General features: G+C 60.0%; 1 protein-coding gene across 11 annotated transcripts in view; it reads left to right on the forward strand.

Annotated features, from left to right (window-relative positions):
- KIAA1671 overlaps window positions 1-24,927 on the forward strand; it is a 143,617-nt gene that overhangs the window by 90,972 nt on the left and 27,718 nt on the right. Inside the window, exon 1 of one of the 11 annotated variants that reach the window (XM_079151239.1) lies at window positions 6,348-7,854. The exons of the other annotated variants lie outside the window; for them this stretch is intronic. Coding sequence (XP_079007365.1) covers window positions 7,579-7,854 — 276 coding nt within the window. The 5' untranslated portion in view covers window positions 6,348-7,578. Of the gene's footprint in view, window positions 1-6,347; window positions 7,855-24,927 lie in introns of those variants that run through there. 11 annotated transcript variants of the gene reach the window in all.

Genomic DNA, 24,927 nt, shown 5'->3' on the forward strand with positions numbered 1-24,927 from the left:
CTGGTCTCCGCCTCCCACCATCCTCACGGGACCCTTGGGGTCGCGGTGCGAGGGAAGCCCCTCCCTGAGCCAGGCAGACGCTTCTTAGGGGACGCGGTGGTCCCTCTCCCAGACCCCATTTGTCCTTCCCGAGGAACATCTTGCTGACTTTCCCTCAGGGATCCAACAACGTGGGATTCAGCTGCTCTGGTGGATCCGAGCACGCTGTGCGGCTCCAGGCTGGGCGGCCAGATGACCGCGGGCAGGCGGTGGGCAGCAGGGACCCTGGGTGTCACCTGCGAAGCCCTGGCATCCGGCGAGATGGGTCACCTCCCAGGAGGTCGGAAGCGTGGCTGTACAGGTCAGATGGACTGCAATGACCCCAGGACCTCGCCGGCCACGGGCCACGCGCTGGCTGCCCGTCCCTCGTGCGGACAGGGCTGTTTCTAGGAAGCTTTCCTTGGGGCCGATGGTCCCGCGCCTCCCGCGCTTGATTAAAGCCACGTCAGGTCCTCGAGTGACTGTTCGGGGAGGAACGTGATAACCGCAGCGAGGAGGTGGCCGCGCGGTTATAAATAACCGGGCTCGACTCGCAGGATCGGGATCCAGCCTCCCCCTCCCTCCTGGGAATGCTTCGCTGTTGCCGTGGAAACGAGCCGAGAGCGGGTGCCCAGGCCCCGCCCACCCTCCGCCTCCCCGTGGGCGCTGCAGCCCTGGCGGGGGCGGCTCAGCATCCAGCCCGAGGCCGCTAGGTAGACTGAGTCACGGCCCCGCCGCTGAGCCACGTGGGGCGGGTGACAAGGGCAGGAGGGAGCCCGGAGGCGGACCCTGTGGCACAAGGAAGCGGGAGGCTTCCTCGAGGGGGCGGTACCCAGCCGGGGAGGACCTGAGAGGCTGGCCCTGACCTGACCAGTGAGGTGCGGAGGGCGTCCTGGCCGAAGAGTCGCCTGTGCAGGCGTCCTAACGAGAGACGGCTGGGCGCGTCCCAGGGGCAGCTGGCCCCGATGCCCACGGTGGACCCGAGCGGGGTAGGCAGGTGGGCATCAGGCAGTAGGGCCAGAGGACCCTGCCACCGAGGCCCTGGGGCCTGGCACAGCCCTGCTGGGGGTGGGGTCTCTGGCTGGCCGAGGGGTGGCCAGGGTCCAGTCCTGCTGGGCGTGTGGCCCCTGGGACCCTCTGAGCAACGTGATGATCCCAGCTGGCATGGAGCAGCTGGCTCGCACCAGCCGCCCTCTCCTGCCAGGCGCGGACCATCTCCGTTTCAGCGTCCAAGCCTCTTAGAGAGCGGCTCCGCCTGCACTGCGGGCCGGAAGTCTTGAGGTGGGCACGAGGCGCCCTGGGTCCTCCTGGGACCACGCTGCGGCGTCCCAGAGGAAGAGCGGCAGGTGTAAGTGGGCCAGGGAATTGATCTCCAGGCCACTAGCCAGAAAGGGACGTGGCGTGGTGCAGCTGGGCACCACCCTCCCAAGGCATCCCCAGCCCTCATGGGAGGTTGGGGGCAACTCGGTGCCCACATGTCTGGGATTGGGTCAGGATTGGGAGTCTTCCAGGGTCGGGTGGGGTCTGGCTCTGCCCGGGATCAGACAGGCCTGGGTTGCACTCCCAGAGTGGCCTCAGCATGTCCCTTCCGCTCTTAGAACACCCCTGTCCTCCTCTGGAAAGTGGGGCAGTTATCACAGGACTGCCCCAGAGGGTTCAAGGAGGCGAGACGTATGGGTAACCTGCACATAGTAGCTGCTCAGCTAACGGGCTGTTTCCACCCACTGCCTTCGTGATCCACGTCACGATGGTACGTTCACTGGCCTGGGTGCACAGACTGGCAAGTCTCATCCTCTGGGAAGCAGGACGTGGAGAGGGTTGTGTTAGTGAGGCCTCCTCGGAGAGATCTGGGAATGGCTGAAGGTTGTGCTGGCAGTGAGGGAGACCTGGGAGAGATGGGAGGAGAGGAAGACAGCTCCAGGCAGGGAGTCAGCGTGGACCCAACCCGGGAGTCAAGGTTGAACGTGGCCTCCATGCCGTCTTGTCTTCAGACTTCTTGGAGTACTCCTATTCATCCTTCAAAACCCCACCCAGGTTTCCCGTCCCCAGTCGCCAGCCCTCAGTAAGTGCTTGTCTTCCCTTTGCTCCTCAGTCCTGGACCTTCCGCTTTCTTGGGGACTTCACCTTCCCCTTGCAGGCCACAGCGGGGGCCTCGCTTCTCCAGCATAGCCCTGGGTGCTGTGTTGCAGTGAATCTCCCCACCCCCCGGCTTTTTCTTCCATCAGCCCAGGAATTCCTGAAAGGACATGTGTTTGTATTCAGTTTGGGGGAGAAGATGGTATATAACCTGGGTTGAGGTGGTCTGCCAGGGCCCCCTTCTCCTTTAACAGTTGAGATTAGAGAGATACCCAGAGCTCTTTGGGGACTGTAGTTGTCCCCAGAGTCAGCGCAGACACTGCACAAAATACCCGTTTGTTGACTGAATGAGTGAGCTGCCGGCGCGTCCTGCCCTCGTTGTTCTCCGCGTCCCGCCTCTCGGGTGGAGAAGATACTCTTTGTTTCCTGGATCTCTGCTTCTCTGCTGCTTTTTTGGATTAATTATATAAGAAAGAGATGGTTCACTTTCTTTTTTGATACCCAGCAGCATCCCAAGAGTTTCCTGGAGAGAACAGAGGAGCTTGCAAAAAAAAGTCCTGGGAGAGGAGCAAGCTTGGGCTGCCCCAGATTCCAGGGAGCGACACTTTTTATAGTCAGCTCAGACCACACCGTTCCCAAGGGAAGCCGGCGGGAGGCAGGGAGGCCAGATCCTCCTTGCCATGGTCCCTTTCCTGGACACTTGTCTACCACGCAGATGGACTTGGTAGAAGCCAGGACATCTTCTGTGCTGTCAAAGATGCGAGGCTGCGGTGGCAGACTCCACCCCTGAATAGCTCTGTGGCCTTGGGCTGGTCACTTGACCTCTCTGTGCCCCGGTTTTCCCACCTGTAAGTGGAAGAGCTGATCAGAGAGCAAGCTGGTCACCCTGTTGGGAGGAGCAGATGGTGTACTACAGGGGTGGACACGGAGATGCAGGGACCCCGGCACGCAGTAGGTGCTCAGAGGTGAAGAGCGGCTCTCAGGTCAGGTTCTCAAAGCAGAAACTCAGCTGGAGATTCCCATGCAGTGATCCGGGTGGGGACTCTCAGGAGAAGGCCTGGGGAGCCAGGGCCACAGGTGGGGCAGGGGACAGAGCTGTCCCCATGCAGAGTCAGCGCTGCTCCACGAGCTACCTGGTCCTGCCTCCAGGCAGCACAATGAGGTTTTGTCCTCTTCTGGCCAGTCACTGGCTGTGGGTGTCTGTCTCTGTCAGCAAGATCAATGTGTTATTTTTATTTATTTATTTTTTGTTTTGGGACTGGGAATTGAACCCAGGGACACTTAACCACCGAGTCACATCCCCAATGCTTTTCTTTTGTATATATATTTTATTTAGAGACAGGGCCTCCATAAGTTGTCGAGGCTGGTTTTGAACTTGTGATCCTCCTGCCTCAGCCTCCCCAGCTGCCGGGATGACAGGCGTGCGCTGCCGCACCCAGCTCAACACGTTACTGAAACCAACACTCACAGCAGAAGGAAGCTGGGTGTGAAAAGGGACTGAGTTGGGGAGGTTCTGACTCCATCCTCCACAATGACAGGCTCGATGATTTCATCTCTGGAAAATCAGAAAGGTTAAGTAACTTGTTCAGGGTCACCCAGCTAATAGGAGCTAGTGACAGGTGTCCAAACACTTCATCACGACGCTTGATGAATCTAGCTGGTCTGGTGGTGGCCGAGGGGAGGCTCACACTGAGGGCATAAAATTAGGGGGCACCAAAAAAGTCAGTGATCAAATAATATCTTAATTCACTATTTTATAAAATAAGAATTTATGCAAAAAGCTGTGATGAGCACAGATTCAATACTGGCAATAAAGCCTTGATGGATAGGACTGATTTCTTTCTTTTTTACTTCTGGCTCCACACGGCTTGGCACTGAGCAAGTCCCTTATTTTGTGGAACAGTTAAGTGCTTACTAATGTTTCTTGGTCATACCCAGGATTGTAACTTTGTAGCAAGGGATTCATCCATTCTCTCTTCCAAGGGCGGATCCCCCATGTGTGAACCAGATCATCAACTGCAGGGTCAGAAGTCATGCGTACCCCAACTTTTTATCATAAAAATGATCAAACATGAAAAATCACGAGGCGCACGTATTTGCCCACCAGCTAGGTTATCCACTCGCTCAGGTCTTGCTGTATTGGCTGTATGAAAAAAACTAGCCAACCAGCCAGGGTACATTTTATAAAAATGCTTCTTGAAGGGGCTGGGGAGATAGCTCAGTCGGTAGAGTGCTTGCCTTTGTAAGCGGGCCCTGGGTTCGATCCCCAGCACCCAAAAATAAATAAATAAATAAATAAATAAATAAATAAATAAATAAATAAATAAATAAATAAATAAAATAAGATAAAACTTCTTGGGGCTAGGGAGATAGCTCAGTCGGTAGAGTGCTTGCCTTGTAAGCACAAGGCCCTGGGTTCAAATCCCCAGCACCCAAAAAAAAAAAAAAAATGCTTTTTGAAGTAAATCATAGACCTCCGTGCTCTGTGGCCTTACGCTTCCCCTGCACACTATGAACTGGCAGGCCAAGATTCTTAGGATTTTGGACCCTGGGTATTAAATTTCCTGTAGGAAACAGATACTGGTTTTCACTTCCATGTGTGTGATTGGGTCTGATTCACCAGGGATTTGCCAACATTGGGTATGATTTTTTTCTTTTTCTTTTTTCTCAGCACTGGAGATGGAACCCAGGGCCTCTCACGTGCTAGGCAAACACACCGCCACTGAGCCACTTTTTAAGTTTGAGACAGAGCCTCACTAAAGTTGCTGAGGCTGGCCTCAAACTTTCAATCCTCCTGCCTCAGCCTCCTGAATGGCTGGGATTATAGGCGTGTGCCACTGCGCCCACTCGGGCATGATCATTTAACGATGTTTGATGTACTGTTTTACTTTTTCCCTCCCAGATTTTCCTCCTCTGGGTCTTTCCCAAAGCAGTGTCCCCTTTCAGCTCTCCAGGTATTTCTGGTGTGGCTTTCCTGAGGCCCTGGTGGTGGTGTGGGGGGTGCTGTCTCTCCTGTCTGTCCTCACCCTAGAAATCTCTGGGTGCCTGGGGCAGGAAGGCTGTGAAGTGGCCTGCCAGCTGCAGGAGCTCCCTGGGGTGGGCTCTCTCTTGTCAGGGAAATGGGCAGATTTTGGAGGCCAGAAGCCCTGGAACCGGAAGGTTGCCTGGGAGGGTGGAGTGTGCGGCATGGCGTCCGGTCCTGAGCCTGTGGCTTCCTAGTGTGCAGGGCAGGCAGTACGGGGACAGGCCTTGCCTCCCCTTGTAACCTACCCCTCTCAGCCCCTTCCACCTTGGGTTTCCTCAGGGCTGGGTACTGTCCTGCTTCTGGTATCAGCATCTCCTGCATTATTCTGGAAGTGGGGGGCGGGCGTAGGGCTGGGGGATTCTGACGAGGTTGCGACCAGGATGCCAGCTGGGCCTGCAGACCTGTTCCAAGTGGCCCACTCGGGTGGCTGCCTGGTGCTGCGGGCTGCTGGCTGGGGTCTCAGAGCCTCTGCACACAGTGTCTCTGTGGGATGGAGCTGCTTGGGCAGCCTCACAACATGGCAGCTGCTGGCTTCCCCAGCAGCACCTCAGAGGACAAGCTGAGAGCTCACAGACCCACCGGGGTTCCCTGGCAGGGACCCCAGCCAAGCACGAACACAAGGGGGAGGATAGGGGGTTGTCCTGGAGGCTGCATGTCAGTCCGGGTGGCCTTGGGCTTTGGTGGATGGCTTCACCTCTCTGGACCTCGGTCTCCTCCTCTGTCAAGTGGGCTCATCATGAGTTAACCCCTGGGACCGTCTTGGTGGTCTTGGTCCTACAGTTATTTAACGTCCCCCACCAGTATCGTCCTGGACTGGGCTGTGCCCTTGGCAGGATGCCGCATTCTTCCCGTGCCAGGGCCACCGAAGGCCTGCTCCGGATGCTTATTAAGTGACCAGTGAAGGTGGGGACATGAGCAGGCCTGAGGACTGGGAGCCCAGGGGGAGGCGCTCTGTTGGCGGTGCAGTCCTGGACCTCAGTGAGGAGCCGCCCAGCAGGGCCTTTGACCCACCTCTGGAGAGCAAATGTTTGTTCAGATCTGAGGTGAGGCACTGGGCTGACCGGCACTTCAGCCTTGGACTTGGTGTTCCACCAGGACTGTGCAGCTGTGGGCCAGGTGCCAGGGCCGGGCGGGAGCAGCTCCGGTACGCCCTGGTGGGAGCCTTGCTGTGTGACCTTGGACAAGCCACTCTACCTCTCTGAGGGGTTGGGGTGGGGTGGGGTGGGGCGGGGCGGGAAATCTCCCTGGACAGGTGAGCTGGACCAGCAGACTCTGGCGGCTGCCGCCTCTGCATTGCGCCCCCTGCAGCCTTCACAGCCTGCGGTTTTCTCTCCCCGCCCCCTCCCGGTGCTCCAGCTGCACAAGGGTTAAACCCCAGGAGCCCACGTGACCCCTCCTAAGCCCTGAATCATTCCCATTGCTCTCTTCGCCCAGGACGGGGGCAGATGCTGTGCCCCCGGGTTGCCATGGCAACCCTGCTGTACCAGAGCGCAGCCCCGCGCCCCTGGCCCTTCCTTGGGGGAACCCAGGAGCGGTTCACCTGGCGGGGCGTGGCCTTCCAGGGAGGGCGGAGCAAGCTGGGAAGCTGGGGAGCCAGCGGAGCGGGGACCCGGGGAGGACCCACCCGGCCGGGGCGGGAGGACGGGCCCGCAGAGGAGGCCGTCCGGAGGCGGACGCCGATCCGGCAGCCGCAGCCTCCCGGCGGCGGGATCTCGGCACACATGCCCACACACGCGCGCGCACGTGCGCACACATGCACACTCGTGCCGCCGCGTTTCCGTGTGCGCCTGCGGTGAGGGCACAGGGCGGGTAGGCTGTCTGGCACGTGAAGTCACCGTGGGCGCCTGGGGCCAGCCAGCGAGTTGGGACTTCGGGTGGGGGGGGGGGACCGGGGGCGGACGCCAGCGCCCTGGGCGGCTGCCTCCCGAGGCCCCTCCTGCATTCCTGGGCCCGAAGCCCCTCGCTAAGCCAAGGCGGGGGCTGATGTCATCCCGGGCTGCTCAGCCAGGGGACCCGGGGGCCCTGGTTTCTGCCTCCGGAAATGAGCTAGCTGCCTGCTGGCCGGCAGGTTTGCAATTTCCAGCCGGAGGACAGAGACCTGCATGGGTCAGGTGAGCGGAGCCGGGCGGGCGGCCGAGCCGGGGGCAGCGGCGGGCGGCAGCGTGCCCACCGGGACCGTCCAGCGCGCACGGCGGAGCGGCCACCTACCTGCGGGAAAGTGAGGAGCAGGACGCCCGCACCCCTGCTCCCCGGCTCTCAGGGACTGTCACGCCCTGGATCTCAGCGGGGTGAGCGCTCAGAACTGGAGAGTGGACTGGACAGGGCGACGCCCCCAGCCCCGCTTCCCCTGAGTCTGGCTGCAGGGAGCTGCGGGCTCTTCGGTGGAGCCAGCCAGAAGTTCTCCAGCGACCGGAGGGGAGAGGACGCCGGCGCTCAGCCGCCCTCCCCCAGCCGGCCCCATGGATTACCTGGGAGACAAACTCACAGTGGCCCAGAGCCACATGGCCCAATGGGTGGGCACCGTGAGGAGGTCCTTCCAGGAGGCCCTCAATCTAGTGACCACCACGGTGGCCCACGACCGAGAGCCGGCCAGCAGGACCCCCTTCAAGCGCACCTCCTCCTTCCGACACCTGGCCTCCCGGAGCCGGGAGTCTTTCCGGCGCTTCTCCGCCCGCAGCCAACAGAGATTTTCATCCCTAAGGAAAAGGCAGACAGACGCGGAGCCACCGGATATAGTAAGCTTATCATGTTTTTTAAAATATTAAAACAGCCATAGAAACTCCTCCCTCCGGTTCCCAGGGAGGGTTCCCAGGCGTCAGCCCCGGGAAGTTGCTCCTTCCAGAACAACTGTGGGGCGGCGTGAGCACTTCCTGTCGCCTGTGCCGGGGAAGGAGGTGCACGGGAGGCCGCCGGCCGTGGGACCCCCTCACCCCAAGTCGGTCAGGACACTCAGAGGGGCTGCAGGGCCGGCCGGCCGGCCAGCCTGGAGCTGGCCTGCTTGCCGTTGATCTGAGCGCAGACGCACCAGTCCTGACACAAATGCTCCTAGTCCCTATTTTTAGGGAGGATTAGTTGGCATCTGCTTCATCCCCTCTCACCCTCCCCGGATGGCCAAGTGTCCCTGTCACATGCACGTGGAGTCGGGGCTTTGGTCGTCTTGTCATGGAGCCGAAGTGAGAGGAGAGGGGTGGAGCGAGGAGCGAGGGGGCCCGGCAGAGGCCTTGGGGTCAGGGGTTCCGCCTCCTGTCCCTCATTCAGGCAGGCTCTGTGGGGGGCGACCAGGGCGGAGTAAGGGCCACTGATTACAAAGCTGGGCTGCAGCCTCTAGGGGTTGGTGCAGAAGCAATCTCAGTGACCCTAAGGGGTGGTGATTTGGAGAAATGGAACCAAGCCCAGAGAGGGACAGACACCTACCTGGGGATGCACAGTGATCGAGTAAGTGAGTGGCAGAGACTAGACCACCCCAAGTTCTGATCTTCCCCTCAGGCCCTTCCCCACCCAGCTCTTGGTAAAAGCTCTCTCCAGACCCTCTCTGTAACCCCAGGGACCCTCGCATCATACCTGGGACTGAACCTAGTAAGAAGGCCAGGCATCTTGGCCTGGAGACTTCTGTCCCCATCTGTTGACTGAGTTCACAGGAGCATCTGAGGACGGGTGAGGACCCAGCCAGCTGCCCCTCTGGGCACCTCCTTCCCACGGGAACCCGTGGTCATTAAGGGTCTTGGTGCTGACAGAGGTGCCCTGGCAGCTGAGGGATTCAGCATCGCCTCTGCTGGTCCAGAGAGGTGCAGTGGCTCACCCCGAGTCACCCAGCAACCAGAATAGGAAGTGCAGACCCCAGTCAGAAGCCGAGCACCCGGTGTGACTTGTGTCTCCATGGGAGGACCCCTCCTCTCACACGTCTTTGTGGCCCTGGGCAAATTAGTGGGGCTTACATTTATGAGCCCGGGCCCCCAACCCATTCTCTGGCAGGCGTGGCTCAGCTCTGGGACAGGACTCTTATTCACTGTCTCTCACTCTGTCTCTAGTTCTCTCTGTCTCTGCCTCTCCGTCACTCTTGTTTCCTGGGACAATGTGCCAAGGGCTGGGGATCGGTGACATGCAGGCTCAGGTGCTCACTTTCCTGCCTCGCCCTCGGGCATGACCCTGGGCATTGACCCGAATCCCTTCGTCACTGCCCCATAACATGGCGAGTGAGTGAGTGGCAGCAGGTGGCCCAGGCCTTGCTGTTGTGGCCCTGCCCACAGCAAGGCTCCTTCTGAATCAGCCTGGGCTCAGGCTCCTTCCTGTTTGGCACTTGGTGTCCACTGAGTGCTGGGCCCTGCTGGAATCAGACTGGCCGCGCCCGGGCGGAGGGCCCCAACAGGTCCCTGAGCCTCAGCTTCCTCCTGGGGGCTTGCTGCAAGGTCCTCGTGAGCGCTCCGCGAGGTGCTGGCTCACAGCAGGTACACGCTACCTACTGCGGGCCAGGCGTCCCTGGGGCACCTGGGGTCCCGCCCTCCGGGGCAGAGATGGGGCAGGAGACTCGCACTGCTGCAGAGCAGAGCGCCAGGCCCCGCTCTCCCCCTAACCCCGCTGTGTTACCCAGGGCGGGCTCCTGCCCTCTCTGTGCCTCATTTTCCTCCTCTGTGAAACGGGGTGCTGTGCACTGAGGTGGTGGGCGTGGCTGGCTGCCTTGAAGCCAGCTCTCCTGACCGTTCCTTCCAAGATTTCCAGCGAACTGGAAAATCCACACCCGCCCCGTCACCAGAGCCTGCACTTAAACATTTGTCTTACGGGAGGGACCCCAGGGTGTCAAGGGCAGTGTGGGGTGCCCAGCAGGCCTCGGTCGCCCCGCCTTGTTCTCAAAGTCAGCCTGGAAGCCATTTGCTAATGGCCTTTCCCTGTGACCAGGGAGTAAGGGAACAAAAGCAGGAAGAGGCGTCTGCGCCTGGAGCCGGAGCTGGAGCGTGGGGACCGGGCGGGCGGATCCCAGAGGCCCGCAGGGTCTTCCAGAGCCCAGAACAATGGGGTCTAGGGAGGAGTGGCAGCAGGAAGTGGGCCCTGGGTGCTGTCAGCGGGGCTCTGGAATCCCCAGGTGACCCCGCCAGCCAGGCTGCCCGTCCCTGTGGGTGGCTTGGTGGGACACCAGGGCCAGCACAGCCCTGGCGTGTGCATTCCCTCCAGGTTGCGCTGGGGCTTGAACTCTGGGTGCCCCGCGGGGCAGGCCAGCACCCTGGCCGCATGCCAGAGCGCTGACCGTGCTGGGCAGCCACGCACAGCCTGGGGTCTCTATGCTTCTCTCCCACTCCGCTCCTCATGCAGCCAGCTGAGGACCTGAGGGGACACGGGAGGTGGCCCTGGGCAGAGCAGGACAGGGCTCCAGCGGGAAGGCAGAGACCCCGGCTGCACCTGCCTGAGACCTTGGACCGTCTCTTGGGCCAGGTGGTCCCTGTGGTGGTGGAGGGGCCGGGAGCACCCCAGCCGTGACAACCGCAGACGTCTCTAGGTGTGGCCAAGTGTCCCCCGACTGAGAGTGACTGCTGTATGTCATCCCGAGCCTCCTCAGGGCAGGTTCCGGAACCTTCCCGGGATGCCAGGCCCTGGGCCGCTCAGGTCCCCTCTGGGCACCGCCGAGTCCCTGCCTCCCTCACACTTCATCTCTAGGTGACTCGCAGCCCCCGTGTTCTGTCAGCGCGCGTGAGTCGTGGTCACACTCTGTCACTTAAGGAAGGACAGGAGAAGGGTCTGCAGGTGTTGGGGACAGAAGCCACTGTTTCTCCTGAACTTTTTCCAGCCGAGGTTGGTTGCACCCACAGACACGGAGGACCAGCTGTGACTCGCTATGGGCAGCCGGATATTCTCCCTGGCCTGAGGGTGGGAAGAAGAACAGGGGCTGGCCTCCCTGAGCGCCCACTTGGCAGGAGCTGGTCTCCTCAGAGCCCCACGCTGCCCCTCTGGGAAACGGGTATCACCCACAATTTGTGAATGAGAAATTCGAAGCACAGAGAGGTGAAGTCACAGGCCTGGGGCCACACAGCTGCGATCAGTGGGGCTGGACTCTGGCACATGTCGCCTCTCTGGGGCTGCGGCCCGCCCTGGGGGTTCATGGTTGAAGCGTCGGCGTCTGGGCTGGGTGCCGGTCCTTCAGCGGAAGGCCAAGCGGGCGTCTCCTGTCCTGCATCAAGGGTCAACGTGAGCACTTAGGCCTCTGACCCCCAGGGGCACACACGACAGCCCGCCACACTCCAGCAGAGAAGCAGAGGGTGGTCACACCGCAGCCTTCCTGTCCTGCACAAGGACGCTTGTCCTTGGATTTCAGTCCCACCTGGGTGACCCAGGAGGATGTCACCTCCTATCCTTAACGACATCTGCCAAGGCCCCTTCTCCAGGTGAGGCCCGGCCAGGGCTCTGGTGTCCATCAGGACAGAGACACGTCCTTGGGACATGGCTTTGCTCCAGCCCGGCCTGGTCTCCCCCCGACAGCTGAGAGGTCCAGCCACTGCTCAGCCTCACCGTGACGCAGAAAGCCCTGGCCTCCCCACACGAGTTGGCCCAGCCAGCCTCCCTCCCGACCTCAGCCTTTCTCTGTTCCTGGGGAGACTGAGGCTTGGAGCTGACCCATGATTTGGCCCAAGTCGGCCTCCCAAGAGCCGGTCCACCCGGGGCAGTCTGGGCTTCTTATACAGGGTGGGCCAGGGACTGCGCTCGGTACAGAACAAGACGGACAGGGCCTTGTCCCCGCAGGGCTCTCAGGAACAGGGAGACGTGTCAAACAAGTAAACTAATAAATGAAAATAGGCTCTCAGACAGTTGTGAAGGCTCTGAGGGCAAGTGGAGCAGGGGCCAGAAGTGCTGAGGGACACCTTCCCAGGCGGGGACGCTGCAGCAGACCTGTGTGAATGAGGGGCGAGCCTTTGAGGACCGCAGGAACAGCAAGTGCAAAGGCCCTGAGGCAGGGCCCTGTGTGGCGATGGGGGAGGGGGACTTCAGGGAGGTGGGCGGGGCCAGATCAGAGCCTGGGGCGCTGGCGGAAGGACGCTGGGTTTTAGGATCAGAGGGTTGTGGGCAAGGAAGGGCCATCGACAGAGCAACAACTACTGCGCTTACCTACTGAGCACCTACTGTGTGCCAGGCGTGGGCTGTTGTGTTTCTCCCTGACTCGGGGGCTTGCCAGTGGCCAGGCCAGATGCAGAGCCCCCTCCTCATCTCCTGCCTGCGGTGCCCGCTGCTGCCCGCCATTGCCCATCAGAGCCCTGCCAGGTGCCCAGGCCTCGGGCCACACCTCGAGGTGTGGAACTGGGGTGTCGGGCTTCAGTGCAGCCCCCGGGGTCAGGATGACGTCACTCGGTCCTCTGGGCTGGTGTCAACCGGCAGGCTGGCAGGACAGGCAGCTCTCTTTTGGGTCGGCCTCACCTAATCCTGGCGGCAGATGATGTCACCCACCAGGGGACAATGGTTCCTTTGTGGACCCGGCGGGGCCCTTGGCTGGGCCCCAGAGCAGGTGCTTCTGGGAGAGACCTGGCCTGACGCAAGACCGAGCCGGCCAGAGAGCTGGGCCGTCCCCGGGGTGGGGGTCAGTCAAGCCGCTCTCCTCCCCGCCCCCCGCAGAAGCAGCAGGCGCCGTGCGGTTTATATTTGGAAAACGGAGGAAACAAAATCCACACTCTTCTGACGTGAGTGGGGTCCACTTTCACATCCGAGGGGTGTCCTGCCTGCCTCTCCCGCCCCCCGTGACACAGAATCGCCAGCCTTCTGTCCCTTTCCGTCCTCATGTGTCTTGGGTGAACACTCGCAGTGCCTGGGTGGCGGGGGCCGTGCCCGTGTGTGGGCCCCAGAGTGTCTGAACCCATCTGGCTGGACATTTGGATCGCTTCTGTCACAGGCCATCAGACGTCCCCGCAGGGGCGGGTCCTGGGTGCACGCTACTTTGTTCTGGTGGCCGCGGGGGCTGCCAGGTCTGCGTGAGCTCATTTCCCGCTGGCCTGGGGCCTGGGGATTCACTTTCTCTCCTCTCCCAGCAACTGCACGCTCAGACGTCGGTCCGAGCTCCCCCTCAGGAAGTCAGAAACCTCAGAAAGGAAACCTGGTGGACGCGGGTCGCGGGAACGTTAGGCTTTGGGGTTTCATGAAGGAGAGCGAGGTCCACAGCAGGGACGATCACAGCAGATCCCCACGAGAGAAACCGCTCGCCATGAGCTCCAGCTGTGTGCAGCCAGGTCCTGGGCCAAGCCTCGCCCATCTCCCCAACACGGCCAGGTGCAGGTGACCGTTGAGCTGTCAGTGAGCACAGGGCTGGGGGAGGACGGCCCATGGACCATTATTTTAATAGTATTTTCACTGTGTAAACATGATGGACATAAATGACTCCCAGTCCAGACTAGTGAGGCATCCTGGGTAACTAAGAAGTGACCAGGTTTAGCAAGCGCAGTGGCGCATGCCTGTCATCCCAGCGGCCTGGGAGGCTGAGGCAGGAGGATGGCGAGGTCAAAGCCAGCCTCAGCAACAGCGAGGCCCTGAGCAACTCAGCGAGACCTTGTCTCTAAATAAAAGACAAAATCGGGCTGGGGAGGTGGTTCAGGGGTCAAGAGCCCCTGAGTTCAATTCCCAGTTTAAAAAAAAAAAAAAAAAAGTGATTGGTTTTAAGCATCATTCCCTGCTGCCTTTCACGTGACTTCCTGAGTCGCAAGCTTGTGTCATTTAATTTGTCACTTCACGGCAGTCTCTGGGACACCAGGACAGGCCAGCTCAGGCACATCACTGTTCGTAAAGGCTGAGTCGTGGAGCCTCAGAGCTCTGAGTTCGAATCCTGACTCTGCCTCTCGCGGGCCTGTGACTTGGGGTTGGCGCCCTTGTTTCTTCATGCCTCGGTTTCCTCCTCTGGACAACAGGCTATTCCTTTCTCCTGCTGCTGCACTGAGGTCCTACATGTGGAGCGCTTGGCAGGGTGCCTGGCACACAGCGGGGGCCTCTATGCAGAGGTGCCGGACTCGTCAGCACTGCCGCTTGCTGAGCACCTCATGGTTGGCAAAGCACAGTCGGTCGGTAGGCAGCCTGCGGTGGCCCCGGCGATCCCGCCTTCAGGGTCCCCCCGTGGGCAGTCCCTGCCTGCACATGGCCAGGTGGCTCCGTGTGACCAACAGAATTCGTGGGGGTCTCTCCTGAAGCTGCATCTCGGGGGTTCCCTCTGGCCCTTCTCTCCCTGTCATGGTGCCTTTGGTCTGGGGGAGGTCAGCTGCCGTACCTTAAGGACGTCAGAGCCGCCCTGCAGAGAGGCCCATGTGGCAAGGACCCGAGGCCTCTGGTCAGTCGCCAGCAGGAACAGGAGCCTGCCCACAGCCATGGACGTGGCCCTCCAGGGTGCAAGTGAGTTGGCATCTCTGGCCAACAGCTGGACTCCAACCTCATGAGAGGCCTGGAGCCCTGCCACCCAGCTCAGGTCTCCCAGACCTCTGACTCTGTGAAGTGTGAGATGGGAAATGTTTGCTGTTTCCGGCGGCCAAGTCACGGGGCTACTTGTTACTCAGCGTAAGCAACAGATACACATGTCTGCTCATCTCCACCCGCAGCAGTGGTCCCAGGGGGGCAGGGAGCATCTCTCCACCTTCCTCTCGGGCGAGTAAGTTGGGAAGAGCCCGGGCAAGCCGCCCAGGGTCTGTAACGTGTGGCCGTAAGCATTCGCGGGGTGTCTCTCTTGTCTCGAGTGCTCGCTCCCCTAGCCTGGGTTCAGGATCCCTGGGGCTTTTGAGCACCCCCTCTTCAGGAGTTAGCATTAATCTCCCAGCACAGGATGGAGTCCATGTCTTGGATCCCAAGTGCTCACCACTCCATTTAGTGCATCAAACATTCATGGTGAGGGCTGGGCCAGCAGACAGCAGCGGACTCCAAGCACACACAGATTCCAGAGCCTGGCGTCCATCATTTCCGCACCAGGGGGCAGTTTTTGTTTTTGTGTTTTGAGGGTGGATCCGATATCTCCCAACTCCTTTCTTGAGAGAAAAAGGGATACAGCGGGGCATGGGGGTGCACATCTTTAATCTGAATGGTTCAAGAGGCTGAGGCAGGAGGATCACAAATTTAAGGCCAGCCTCAGCAACTTAGTGAGGTGCTAAGCCACTCAGTGAGACCCTAAAAAAAAAAAAAAAAAAATACAAACAGGCTGGGGATATGGCTCAGTGGGTCAGTGGGTTCAACACCCAGCACCCCCCCACACACACAGAAAAAGGATGCAGGTAGAATCAGCTGAATGCAGTCCTGGGTTTGAATCCCAGCTTTGCCACTAACTAGCTATGGTACCTGATGGGTGGCTTTAGTTCCATGAGCAACAGTGTCCTTATGAAATACTCAGCACAGTGCCTAGAGCTTAGAAAATGCATGGTCCACGTTAGCTGCTGTTGCTCTCTGTGAACCTGGGTAAGGTAGTCAGGTTAGGGTTGGGCTGCTGCAGTAACGAGCAAGCCACCAACTCTAGGTAGCTCCACCCCAAGTGTTAGTTCTTTTATTTAAAATAATTTATAATTATATAGTAATAGCTGAATAGCATTTTAAATTTTATTTTCGTTTCTTCTTTTTAGATATACATGACAGTAGAGTATTTTGACTTATCATACATCCATGGAGTATAACCTCCATTCTTGTGGTTGTACATGATGTGGAGTTTCACTGGTCGTGTATTCATATATGAACAGAGGAAAGTGATGCCGGTTCATTCTACTGTCTTTCCTATTCCCATCCCCCCTTACTTTCATCCCCCCTTATCTAATCCAGTGAACTTCTATCCTAGCCCCCTCTTATTGTGTGTTAGCATCCACATATCAGAAAGAACATTCAGCCTTTGGTTCTTTGGAATTGGCTTATTTCACTTAGCACGATAGCCTCCAGTTCCATCCATTTACCAGCAAATGCCATAATTTTATTTTCTTCATGGCTGAGTAATATTCCCTTGTGTATATGTACCACATTTTCTTTATCCTTCCATCTGTTGAAGGGCACCTAGGTTTGTCCATACCTTAGCTATTGTGAACTGAGTTGCTATGAACATGGATGTGGCTTCGTCACTGTAGTATGCTGATTTTAAGTCCTTTGGGTATAAACCGGGGAGTGGGATAGCCACTTTGAGAATGGCTGAGGTGGACCGTGGGAGTCCAGTGTGTGGCCACCGGATGAGCTCCAGCCCTGAGTGGCCACCTGACACCCGCAGATGGACCTTGAACAAAGCCACCGCGTCAGCAGTGGGACCTTGGAACAGCCTGACTTTCAGGTGGAGTGACCTTTGGCTCCTGGTGCAGCTCTGGGCAAGTCTTCCTGCTCTGGAAGAGTTTTAGTCAGCTACAAAATGGAGCAGGCGGGGTCCGACCCCCGAGCTGTGGTGGCGATGACGGGAGCTGCTTGGACCGTGACTTTCACTGTCCTCATGTTTAGCCTGTCAAACAGGAAGCTCGGAGCAGACACGCGCTTTCCAGCCTTTGGAAACGGGTTTCAAGGTCTGTTGGATTCCCAGCCCCGCTTCCTGGGCTCCACGTGTCCACTTACCTTCCGCCAAAGCCAGAAAGGCCCCGCAGCGCACGTCCCCGTCATTCACCACCTGGGTCCAGAAGTGGCCCTTCCCTGGACCCACCTGTGATCCCACGCCTGCCCCTGCTGACCCCGTGGCCGGGGGCCTTCGCTTCCGTTCTGGGTATTTGCCTTCTGCTGTGGGGTGGGCCACGGGTGTTGAGGCAGCTGCCTCCCCCACCCTTTGCAGCCATCTTGGCAGGAAGAGCCTGGAAGGTTCCGGAAGCTGTGGTGCCGGGTTTGAAGTGTGTATAAAGGTAGCCACCCTGGAGGATGAGGAGGAAGCAGAAGTTCATCATCCCTAGGAGTTTCTAAAGGAGACCCGGAGCCAGCGTAAACAGGTCGCCGAGGGGCAGGAGGGGGCCTGGAGGAACTCCTAGACTGAACCTCAGAGCATCTAGATCATTCCGTGCCACCCCTTTTGTGCTATCTCCCGGGAGGAGGTTCAGAGAAGGAATGACACCTACCCACAGGCACACAGCAAGCTAGTGAGAGAACCAGGACCAGAGCTTGGGTTTCTCCATTCAAGGCCGGGCCAAGAGATTCCTAAGAGTTGAGCGGCAGACCTTCACTGAGCTCCTACTGTTTGCAGAGACCTGCAGTCAGCGTGGGAAGTATTAATGATAACAAGACACAGATCCTGCCTTTGGGAAGTTTGGGGAAGGCAGTTGGATGCTTGTCCCAAGCCACCTCGTCTCCAATGTGCTGACTCTGTGTCCCCCCTTTGAAGGGGACTCTGGCCGTCCTGCTCGTGGTGTGAGGACTCCACACGGTGATGGTGACGTGCATCAGACCTCAGCCCAGTGCCTGGCAAGAGCTCGGTCACTCCTCAGGACGCCCCCTCTGCCCCGCCTCCCTTCCCAGGCACTGGTCACCTGCCCCCTGCCTGCACTGATGGGCAGACCCAGCTAGAACTCAAAGGTCAAGCTTAAAACTCCCGTTTTCTCCTCAGCCCGACCCTGCCCTAGGCGTCTCGGTGCCGGGGTCAGGAGCAAGGAGGACGGGGCCAGGTGACGCAGAGCCAGCGGCCTCCGGCTGCCCTCGGGCCTCCTGCTCACCTGACAAGCACAGCGCTCCCAGCCCCGCCCACCCCGTCCACTGGCCCCCAAGCAGCTACATGGTGGCCAGAGCTTATGTGGGTCAGAAGCAAAAGGCAGGGGCTTCCACACCCTCCTGGAGACCCGCTTCCCCTGTGGGGACACGAGCCGTCTTATGGTCAGGACGGAAAAGGAAAGGAGACCCTGAGGCTCTGCTCCGTGCATGTGCTGACTGCTCGGTGTCCTCCGGCTCTCTGCCCCAAGGAGGCACGAAGGCTGCGCCGGCTCGGGGTGCCTGGCAGCCCAGCCCGAGTTCAGATCCTGGCGCTACCGCTTCCTGCGTCCGGGACGGAGGTCTCGACCCCTCTGAGCTGAGCTGACCTTGGGTGCAGAGGAGCTAACACTGGGCTGGACTCACACCTTGGCAGGGGGTCGGGGGGGCCCCGTGTCCTGGTCCCGCTGGACGCCCCCTGGGTCTGGGTTGGGTCCCAGGATGTGTCTGTGTTGCAGGAGCCCCAGGTGGAGGCTGTCGGTGGGCACTTCTGTTCCTTCCTGTCCCTTAGTGTCACCGAAGTAGCTGAGGGTCACCAAGTGCTTGCTGTGAGCCACTCAGGACTTGAAGCCCTGGGGGCCCATCAGGGAGCAAGACAGAGATGGTCCCAGCCAGGTGCCACGCTGTCCCTACAGGCACCTGCTGGGCCCACTGTCACGAGCATCCCTGGGGGCGAGTGAGCCAGTGACCGAGCCTGTGAACCTTTATGCTGTCCCCCGCCCACTGGCCACACTCCTGATCACCAGTGGGTCTCCGCCCCTCCTTCCCAGTTCTTTCTAGCAATTCTGGCTCGGCCACCAAGTGCTCTGGGAAGTGGTCGCCTTTTCACGTCCTGGGGGTCCAGTGCTGTGCCTGACCCGTCCATGGTGCACAGCAAACCTCCCGGGGATGAAGGGACTCGGCTCCCCGGGGGGTGCCGGCCGTGCTGGTTGGGCGGAGGGTTGGGGCTCCGCAGGGCTGTGGCCTCTTGCTGGGAACGAGGCTGAGAGGTGAGAGAGGCCAGATCTGAGTCGCAGGGGTCACGGCCTCCCTCCCAGAGGACCACAGCACCCTGGGCAGCATCTCTCTGGGCCCCTCGATCCTCACAGCTGTGCCTGTGCAGCCGGGTGGAGCTGCGGCCAGGCCTTCTCTGTGGCTGATCCCCGTGGCCTCCTCCACCCGCTGATGCGGCTGGCACGCCTGTGGTGGCCAGGCTCGGGGCTGAAACTGGACACCACCAAACCCTCACAAGCTGCTCAGGGTGGAAATGGGTGGGGACAGACACACGTGGTGACCAGGGCCCTTGGGGCTGAGGCCGGGTCACTCTGCTGCTTCTGCTTTGATATCTTCTGGCTGGAGGTGGAATCCAGGGCCCCGCACTTGCCCAGCGTGAACGTCACCGCGACCTCCACCCAACCCTGCACCACCCTGCCCGGCCCACGCCCCGTGCGCGTTAGCGCCATGAGGACAGAGGCGCCTTTCTGTCCTCTTGATTGGCAGGAATCGCTACTTGGTGGCAGAGCACGGGCCCTGGAACCAGGTGGTCTGTGAGACCTGGGAAGCAACTTCACAGCCTCCTGCCTCAGTTTCCCTGTTTCTGAAAACAAGGAAGACCAGTGCGCTCCCCGGGCTGCGGAGGACGCAGCTCTGAAGTTCGCTGCGTCTGGCACATCCTTGGCTCCAAAACCTGGTTGTTACTGGTATTAATGTCATGCTCATCGCTACGCTGTTAGAGTATGTAATGCAAAAGTATAGTGAATGAATACGTTGGAGGCCTGGCTTAGGTACAGCCAAGTGCATTTGTCTTCAGTGGGCAGCTTTAACAAGTGCGGACGCCCCTGCAGACCACTCCTCCATTAAGATCTAGAACATTCTCTTCACCCCGGCAGGTTCCCTCAGCGAGCCTTTCCAGGTCACCTGCCCGCCCGGCCCTCAATGACGACTCATCCTGTGTGGATGAATGCGGGCATGCTGAGCCCCCGCCGTGCGGACCCCAGACACCTTTGTGCCTGTTGTGAGCATCTTTCCCTAACTCAGCCGGCTGCTGTGAGATTGGGAGCCGCCCGGGCGGAGAGCGCGTGAGCACTTGATCACACACTTGGGAAGATTCCGCAGGCAGAGCGCTAAGAACGCAGGGCTGGCCCTTCTGGGGGCAGGGGCCGCCAGGGAGAAGGGAAGTCTCAGGCCTGGGACAGGGCCCAAGCTCCAGGATGCCCAGGGGCCAACACTCCCCTGGACTCTGGCCCGGCCTGCCCTGGGCCCTCCCTGCAGGCCCAGCCTCTGGCCTCAGAGCCCCCTCCCCGTGCCGTCCGAGCCTGCCAGTCCCCAGGGCAGCAGAGGCTCAGAGCACCAGGCCTGCAGGACATGAGGGGTGTGGCCGGGGGGAGAGACGGGGCTGCAGGACCCCACCTCCCCTCCCCCCACGGGGCCGCTTGCCCCTCCGTCTGTCTGATACACTGGACTTCTGTACCTTTGCTTAAAGCGCTGTTTCCAAGGATAAGGAAGGAGATGGAGAATGAAGGACAGGTGACTTGGTGCCAGCCGCCACCCTCCCTCTAAGACCAGGGGACCTCTGAGGGGCACATGGCTCACCCAGGGACACCCGGCGACGCAATGGCAGGGCTGTTCCGGAAGGTTCTGGGCTTCAGAGGTGGGGCTCTGGTGGCCTTTCCCCTAGGGCGGCAGGCCCCTGCTGCTGCCAAGGTGCCGGGGCCTCTGACCCCAGCTTTCTTCATCTGGGGCCTGGCAGCTGGCACAGGGCCGCCCGGCGCAGATAGTTAGCAATGGCGTCACCCTCTGGGCCCCTGGGGCCAGCCCTGTGGCCAGGTGGGTGAAAAGGTCCTGCCAGTGTCACCGTGAGCAGCCATTTGGCAAGAGGCCACCTTCAGCGCCCACATGGGTGGGCTTGGGGGAGCTGGGCGGGGACCGGGCTTCTCCCTCTGCTCAGAGCCGTCTCGGGCTGTGAGTGGCTCCCCGCCTCAGCTCTGCCAGGTCCCGGCTCTGCGGCCACCAGTAGGGGGTCCTGTGCCTCAGCTCCTTCCTGCCTGGGGGGCAGGGCATAACCTCGTAGGGGCATCCAGGACGCCTGCCCCAAGGGGTGCCCTGGGCCATCGTCAGTGCAGTACGGTGCCCGAGGCACTGTTAGCCCCCCAGGGGACACGGTCCTCGCTGAGTCGCTCAAGTTATTCCCAGGGTCAATGGACCCTCCTTCCCCTCTCAGGTCCCCTCTTACTTAAATCCTCGCAACTTCACAAGACAGGTGTGGAGTGTGGCAGGGGTGGGGTCATCTCCAGAACCCTCCTTGGGCCACGTCCCTGAGGGACGCAGCCTTGGCCAGTCTGGGACGGGGCACAGCAGCTCTGGGTGATTCTTCCACCTGGGCAGCAGCGCTGGGCTCCCCAAGAACCAGGCAGCATGGCAGAGAGAATACAGGCTCCCTAGCAGGACGGACCTGGCTCAGCCCCCACGAGGGCCACCTGCCACCTGGATCACCTGGCAAGTTCCTGTTCCCGCACCTGCTCCAGCGAGGTGTTTCCAGGGGCTGTTGGAGGCCCAGGAGGTAGAGGCCCAGGGCACCTCTCAGAAGGTTGATGAGTCCAAGGGAGGACATTCCCCTGGTCTGTGCCTAGATATCAGGACTGGGGAGGACCAGAGACACCCTCCCGACCAGCGCCAGGTCCTTCCCACCAAAGATCCCTGTTTTCTCTTCCCTCTCCCAGTCTGGAAGCTTCCCAGGGTTCTTTGTTGGAACCCTTGGCACGTCGATAGTTGGTCCTTGAATAAAGAATGGCAGAGACGAGCAGTAGGGAGCTCCTCGGGTAAACAGTGTCTCCAGTGCAGGGCTCTGCAGAGCGGTTAGTCATGAACTGCACAGGAGAGACCTCCAGGGACGCTGCCTGCCTCCCGTCTCTCTGAGATCTCAGGGCACTGGACGCTTGCTCACTGGTCTGTGCGGGGCGGTCTCACTACCTGGCAGGTACCCGGCAAGGGCAAGAAAGACACGCACTTTGAGAAATGATGCTCCACCTGGGTTCTGGGGACACGTGCCTGCCAATGAGGGGACTCTGTAGCGAGCATCAAGTACAGAATTCGTGAGGTGCTTGGCTGGGCGGGCATCTTAGGAAATGTACCAGTCCCACCCCCCACTTTAGAATTAGATAGATGGACTTCCATCAAAAGATAGTCCTTATAAACTCTGGTTTGTTCCCTTCCGGGTCTTTCCTGGACAGAGAGGGTGGCACAGATGTGTGTATCGCAAAGGGACAGTCCTGAGAGGACCCCAAGATTCCAGAAGAGGAGCTCCCCATCTGGCCCTGGCCCCCACTTTGTGCTCCGGAGGGAGCTGGGGCTCAGAGTGAGGAGTGACTTGGCCAGGTCACCCCAGCCTCCTTCCGAGCAGCTGGGAATTCAGAGCTTCACCCCAGATCCGGGGGTGTTTTGCTGCTCTCTGTGAGGCCTGGATCCCCCCACCCCCCACACACTGATTTTTTCAGCCAGAACCTGGTCGGCCTCCAATTGTGACTGAGGTGAGCAGAGGTTTCTGGGCACAGGGCAAATGCCTAGGGTGTGATTAATGCATGTGGGAGGGCTTGGCGGCTGAGGAAATGCTTCAGGAGGGCGGGGTCCCTCTCCCTGCCCCTGCCCTCCCGGACTGTGTGCCTGTGAGGGAGACTGGAGACCCCGATTCCCTTACCCCTGTTCCAGCCATGGGACCACCAAAGGATTTTTTCCCCTTTATTGTCTTTAAAAGTGCAGGGTTTTGTTTTTAGCATTCTTTATCAATTTGTGGAAACAAAATCATCCCCCAGAGAGCCTGGAAATAGCAGCGAAGTGTCTGCCGTGGGCAGACCTAAGGAGACGCTTACGGTGCCGCGCACACAGCCAGCCGATGAGGGAAGAAGCCCGGGTCACCCGGTGTGCCCAGCTCCAGGGCAGCGGGCGCAGGGCTGCGCACAGCCACGACAGGACCTGGGTGGGGCGGGTCAGGACCCCGGTTCAGATCTCCTGGGAATGCTGGCCTGCTGCGCGGCCTGGGGCAGACTCCTCTGCTTCTCGGTTTCTTCTCGGATCACGTGCGCCGAGCCCTGTGTGTGCGCATGCGCAGACCCTGCACGGCGGGGACCCTGCGTGAGCGAGCGGAGCAGAGGCGCTCCGAGCCCCGCTGCAGCCGTCCTGGTCAGCACGCCAGCGTCCCCTCCCAGGGTGACGGCGAGTCCCGGACAGCGCCGTCCACTAGCCAAAGGCTGCGGCGTGGCGTGACAGCGGCACTTCTGCTTTTGACGACCCCCACCCCGTTTGCCAAACGCAGTCCCTTGTCACGAGTCTGAGACGTGTGCGTCTGGGCGGTGTTGCCACTAAGATCGCTACCACGTCCCTCGGGCCGCCCGTCCTGTATCCGGTCCTGCTTGGCTGAGAAGCGTGGTTACGCGCGGGTCCGGCGTTGACCGATCGGGAGCAGCCGGGCGCTCACGGCGTCGCCGCGGGCCCCTCGTCCTGCGGTCTGCGGGTGCTGCTGGGAGCCGCTGCCCGTCCCCGCTCTGCCTTCGTGCTTTCGAGACTTGCTTCCCACGCTTCAGTCTACAGATTCAAAGCCAGACGTGTGACTAATTAACGCCTCTTAATTGGGGAAATATGACCTTTAAGGTGTCGTTAAAATGGCAGCCACCAAACGGAGGTGACTCTGCCCCTCCTGCAAGGGTCTGGGGAGTGTCGCTCCAGAAGAGGAGCACGGGAGCATCTCCGCCACCCGCCTCCCAGTGGCTCCCAGGTCCGCACCTTCCAGTTCACCAGCAGCGCTAGCGGCCGCCCTGCGCCAAACACGCGGCCCAGTGGTGGCGGCCAGCCTGTGCGGAGGGCCTGCTGTATGCCGCACAGACCCAGGCTCCGTGCTGCGATGGGTGTAGTCTCTGCGTCACCCTCTCACCTGACAGGTGCAGGCATTGAGGCTCAGGTAGGGGAAGGGCCCTGCCCAGGATCACACAGCAAGGAAGCCTCAGAATCAGCCTTTGACCTTGGCTTTGGACTGGTCCCCATGGGTAGAACCACAGAGCTACCCCAGAGCTGCAGGTTCTGCAGCTACCAGACTGAGTCCGAAACTGCCTGGCCCCAGTTAGAGGTGGAAGATGGGCAGGAAGCCCCTGTTCCTTATGCGTCTGATTCTGCTCGAGTTCTCTTTTTTTAACATGAACCTCCCTCCCCACTTACCCCCACACACGGTCTCTCTCTGAGCATTACCCTTCCCCCTTTTTAGATGAAGCACTTAAGACTTGAGGCTCAGAGACACCAAACAGCTAACCCAAGATCACACAGCCAGCTAGCGTCAGAGTTTGCATCCAGGTCTGGCTGAGTCTTAAGCCCAAACTTTTTTTCCACACTGAGTCCGACTTGGCATTTTGGTCCCTGTCCTCACAGAGGAGAAGGGATGATGTGAACCTGGAGTTCAGCTTCACAGAAACAGCCCCAGACCAGGAGTCGGGTGGTCTGGGAGTGCTTCCTGGTTCTGGGGGACCCTAACGTGGGGCTAGAGGAAATATCATGCCTGTTTCTGCCTCCGCCATCCTGTCTGTGCCACCAGGGCCTGGTGGCCCCCTTCCTGAGCCTTTTGTGCATGCTAGCACTTGGTGCACGTTCTGATGATGGCCAATGGCGACTGTGAATCCTGAGATGAAGCCCAGGCAGACCCGAGTGACCCCGGAAGGAGGAGGCAGCACCTCTGTCCCGTGTGCCCCTCAAGGCAGAGCTTATACCCAGATGGCATTTTGTGAGCAACAGGGGGAACCTTCCCTGGTCAGGGAGCAGGGGCCTCATCCCTGGGCTACCTTTTTGAGGCTGGACAGGCAAGGTTTGTACAGTTACCGCAGACAGGACGTCAAGGATGAGTCTCCCGCCTTGGGTGAGCAGGCAGGGCCGGGGACATGGATGCTGATACCTCTCCGCTACACAATCCCATGATCCTGAGCAACGAGAGCCAGCTGCTGAGGCTCTGGCAGGGTGCCCAGTAGGTTTTCACCCACCCGCTGACTCTAGGTGGCTGGGGGTGGCTGCCCGAGTGCTGTGCGTGGACTCTCAGGGCTCGGTTCCATAATTGGATGTTGATGACTGCCCCAGACCCTGTCCTAGAGAGTCCCCTGCTGTACTTCCAACAGGAAGATACCCTTGCATTATTTTTTAAATCACAGGACAAGAAGACATAGAGATCAGCAATCACC

The sequence above is a fragment of the Sciurus vulgaris genome (assembly GCF_902686455.1).
Source record: "Sciurus vulgaris genome assembly, chromosome: 8".
NCBI lineage: Eukaryota > Metazoa > Chordata > Mammalia > Rodentia > Sciuridae > Sciurus > Sciurus vulgaris.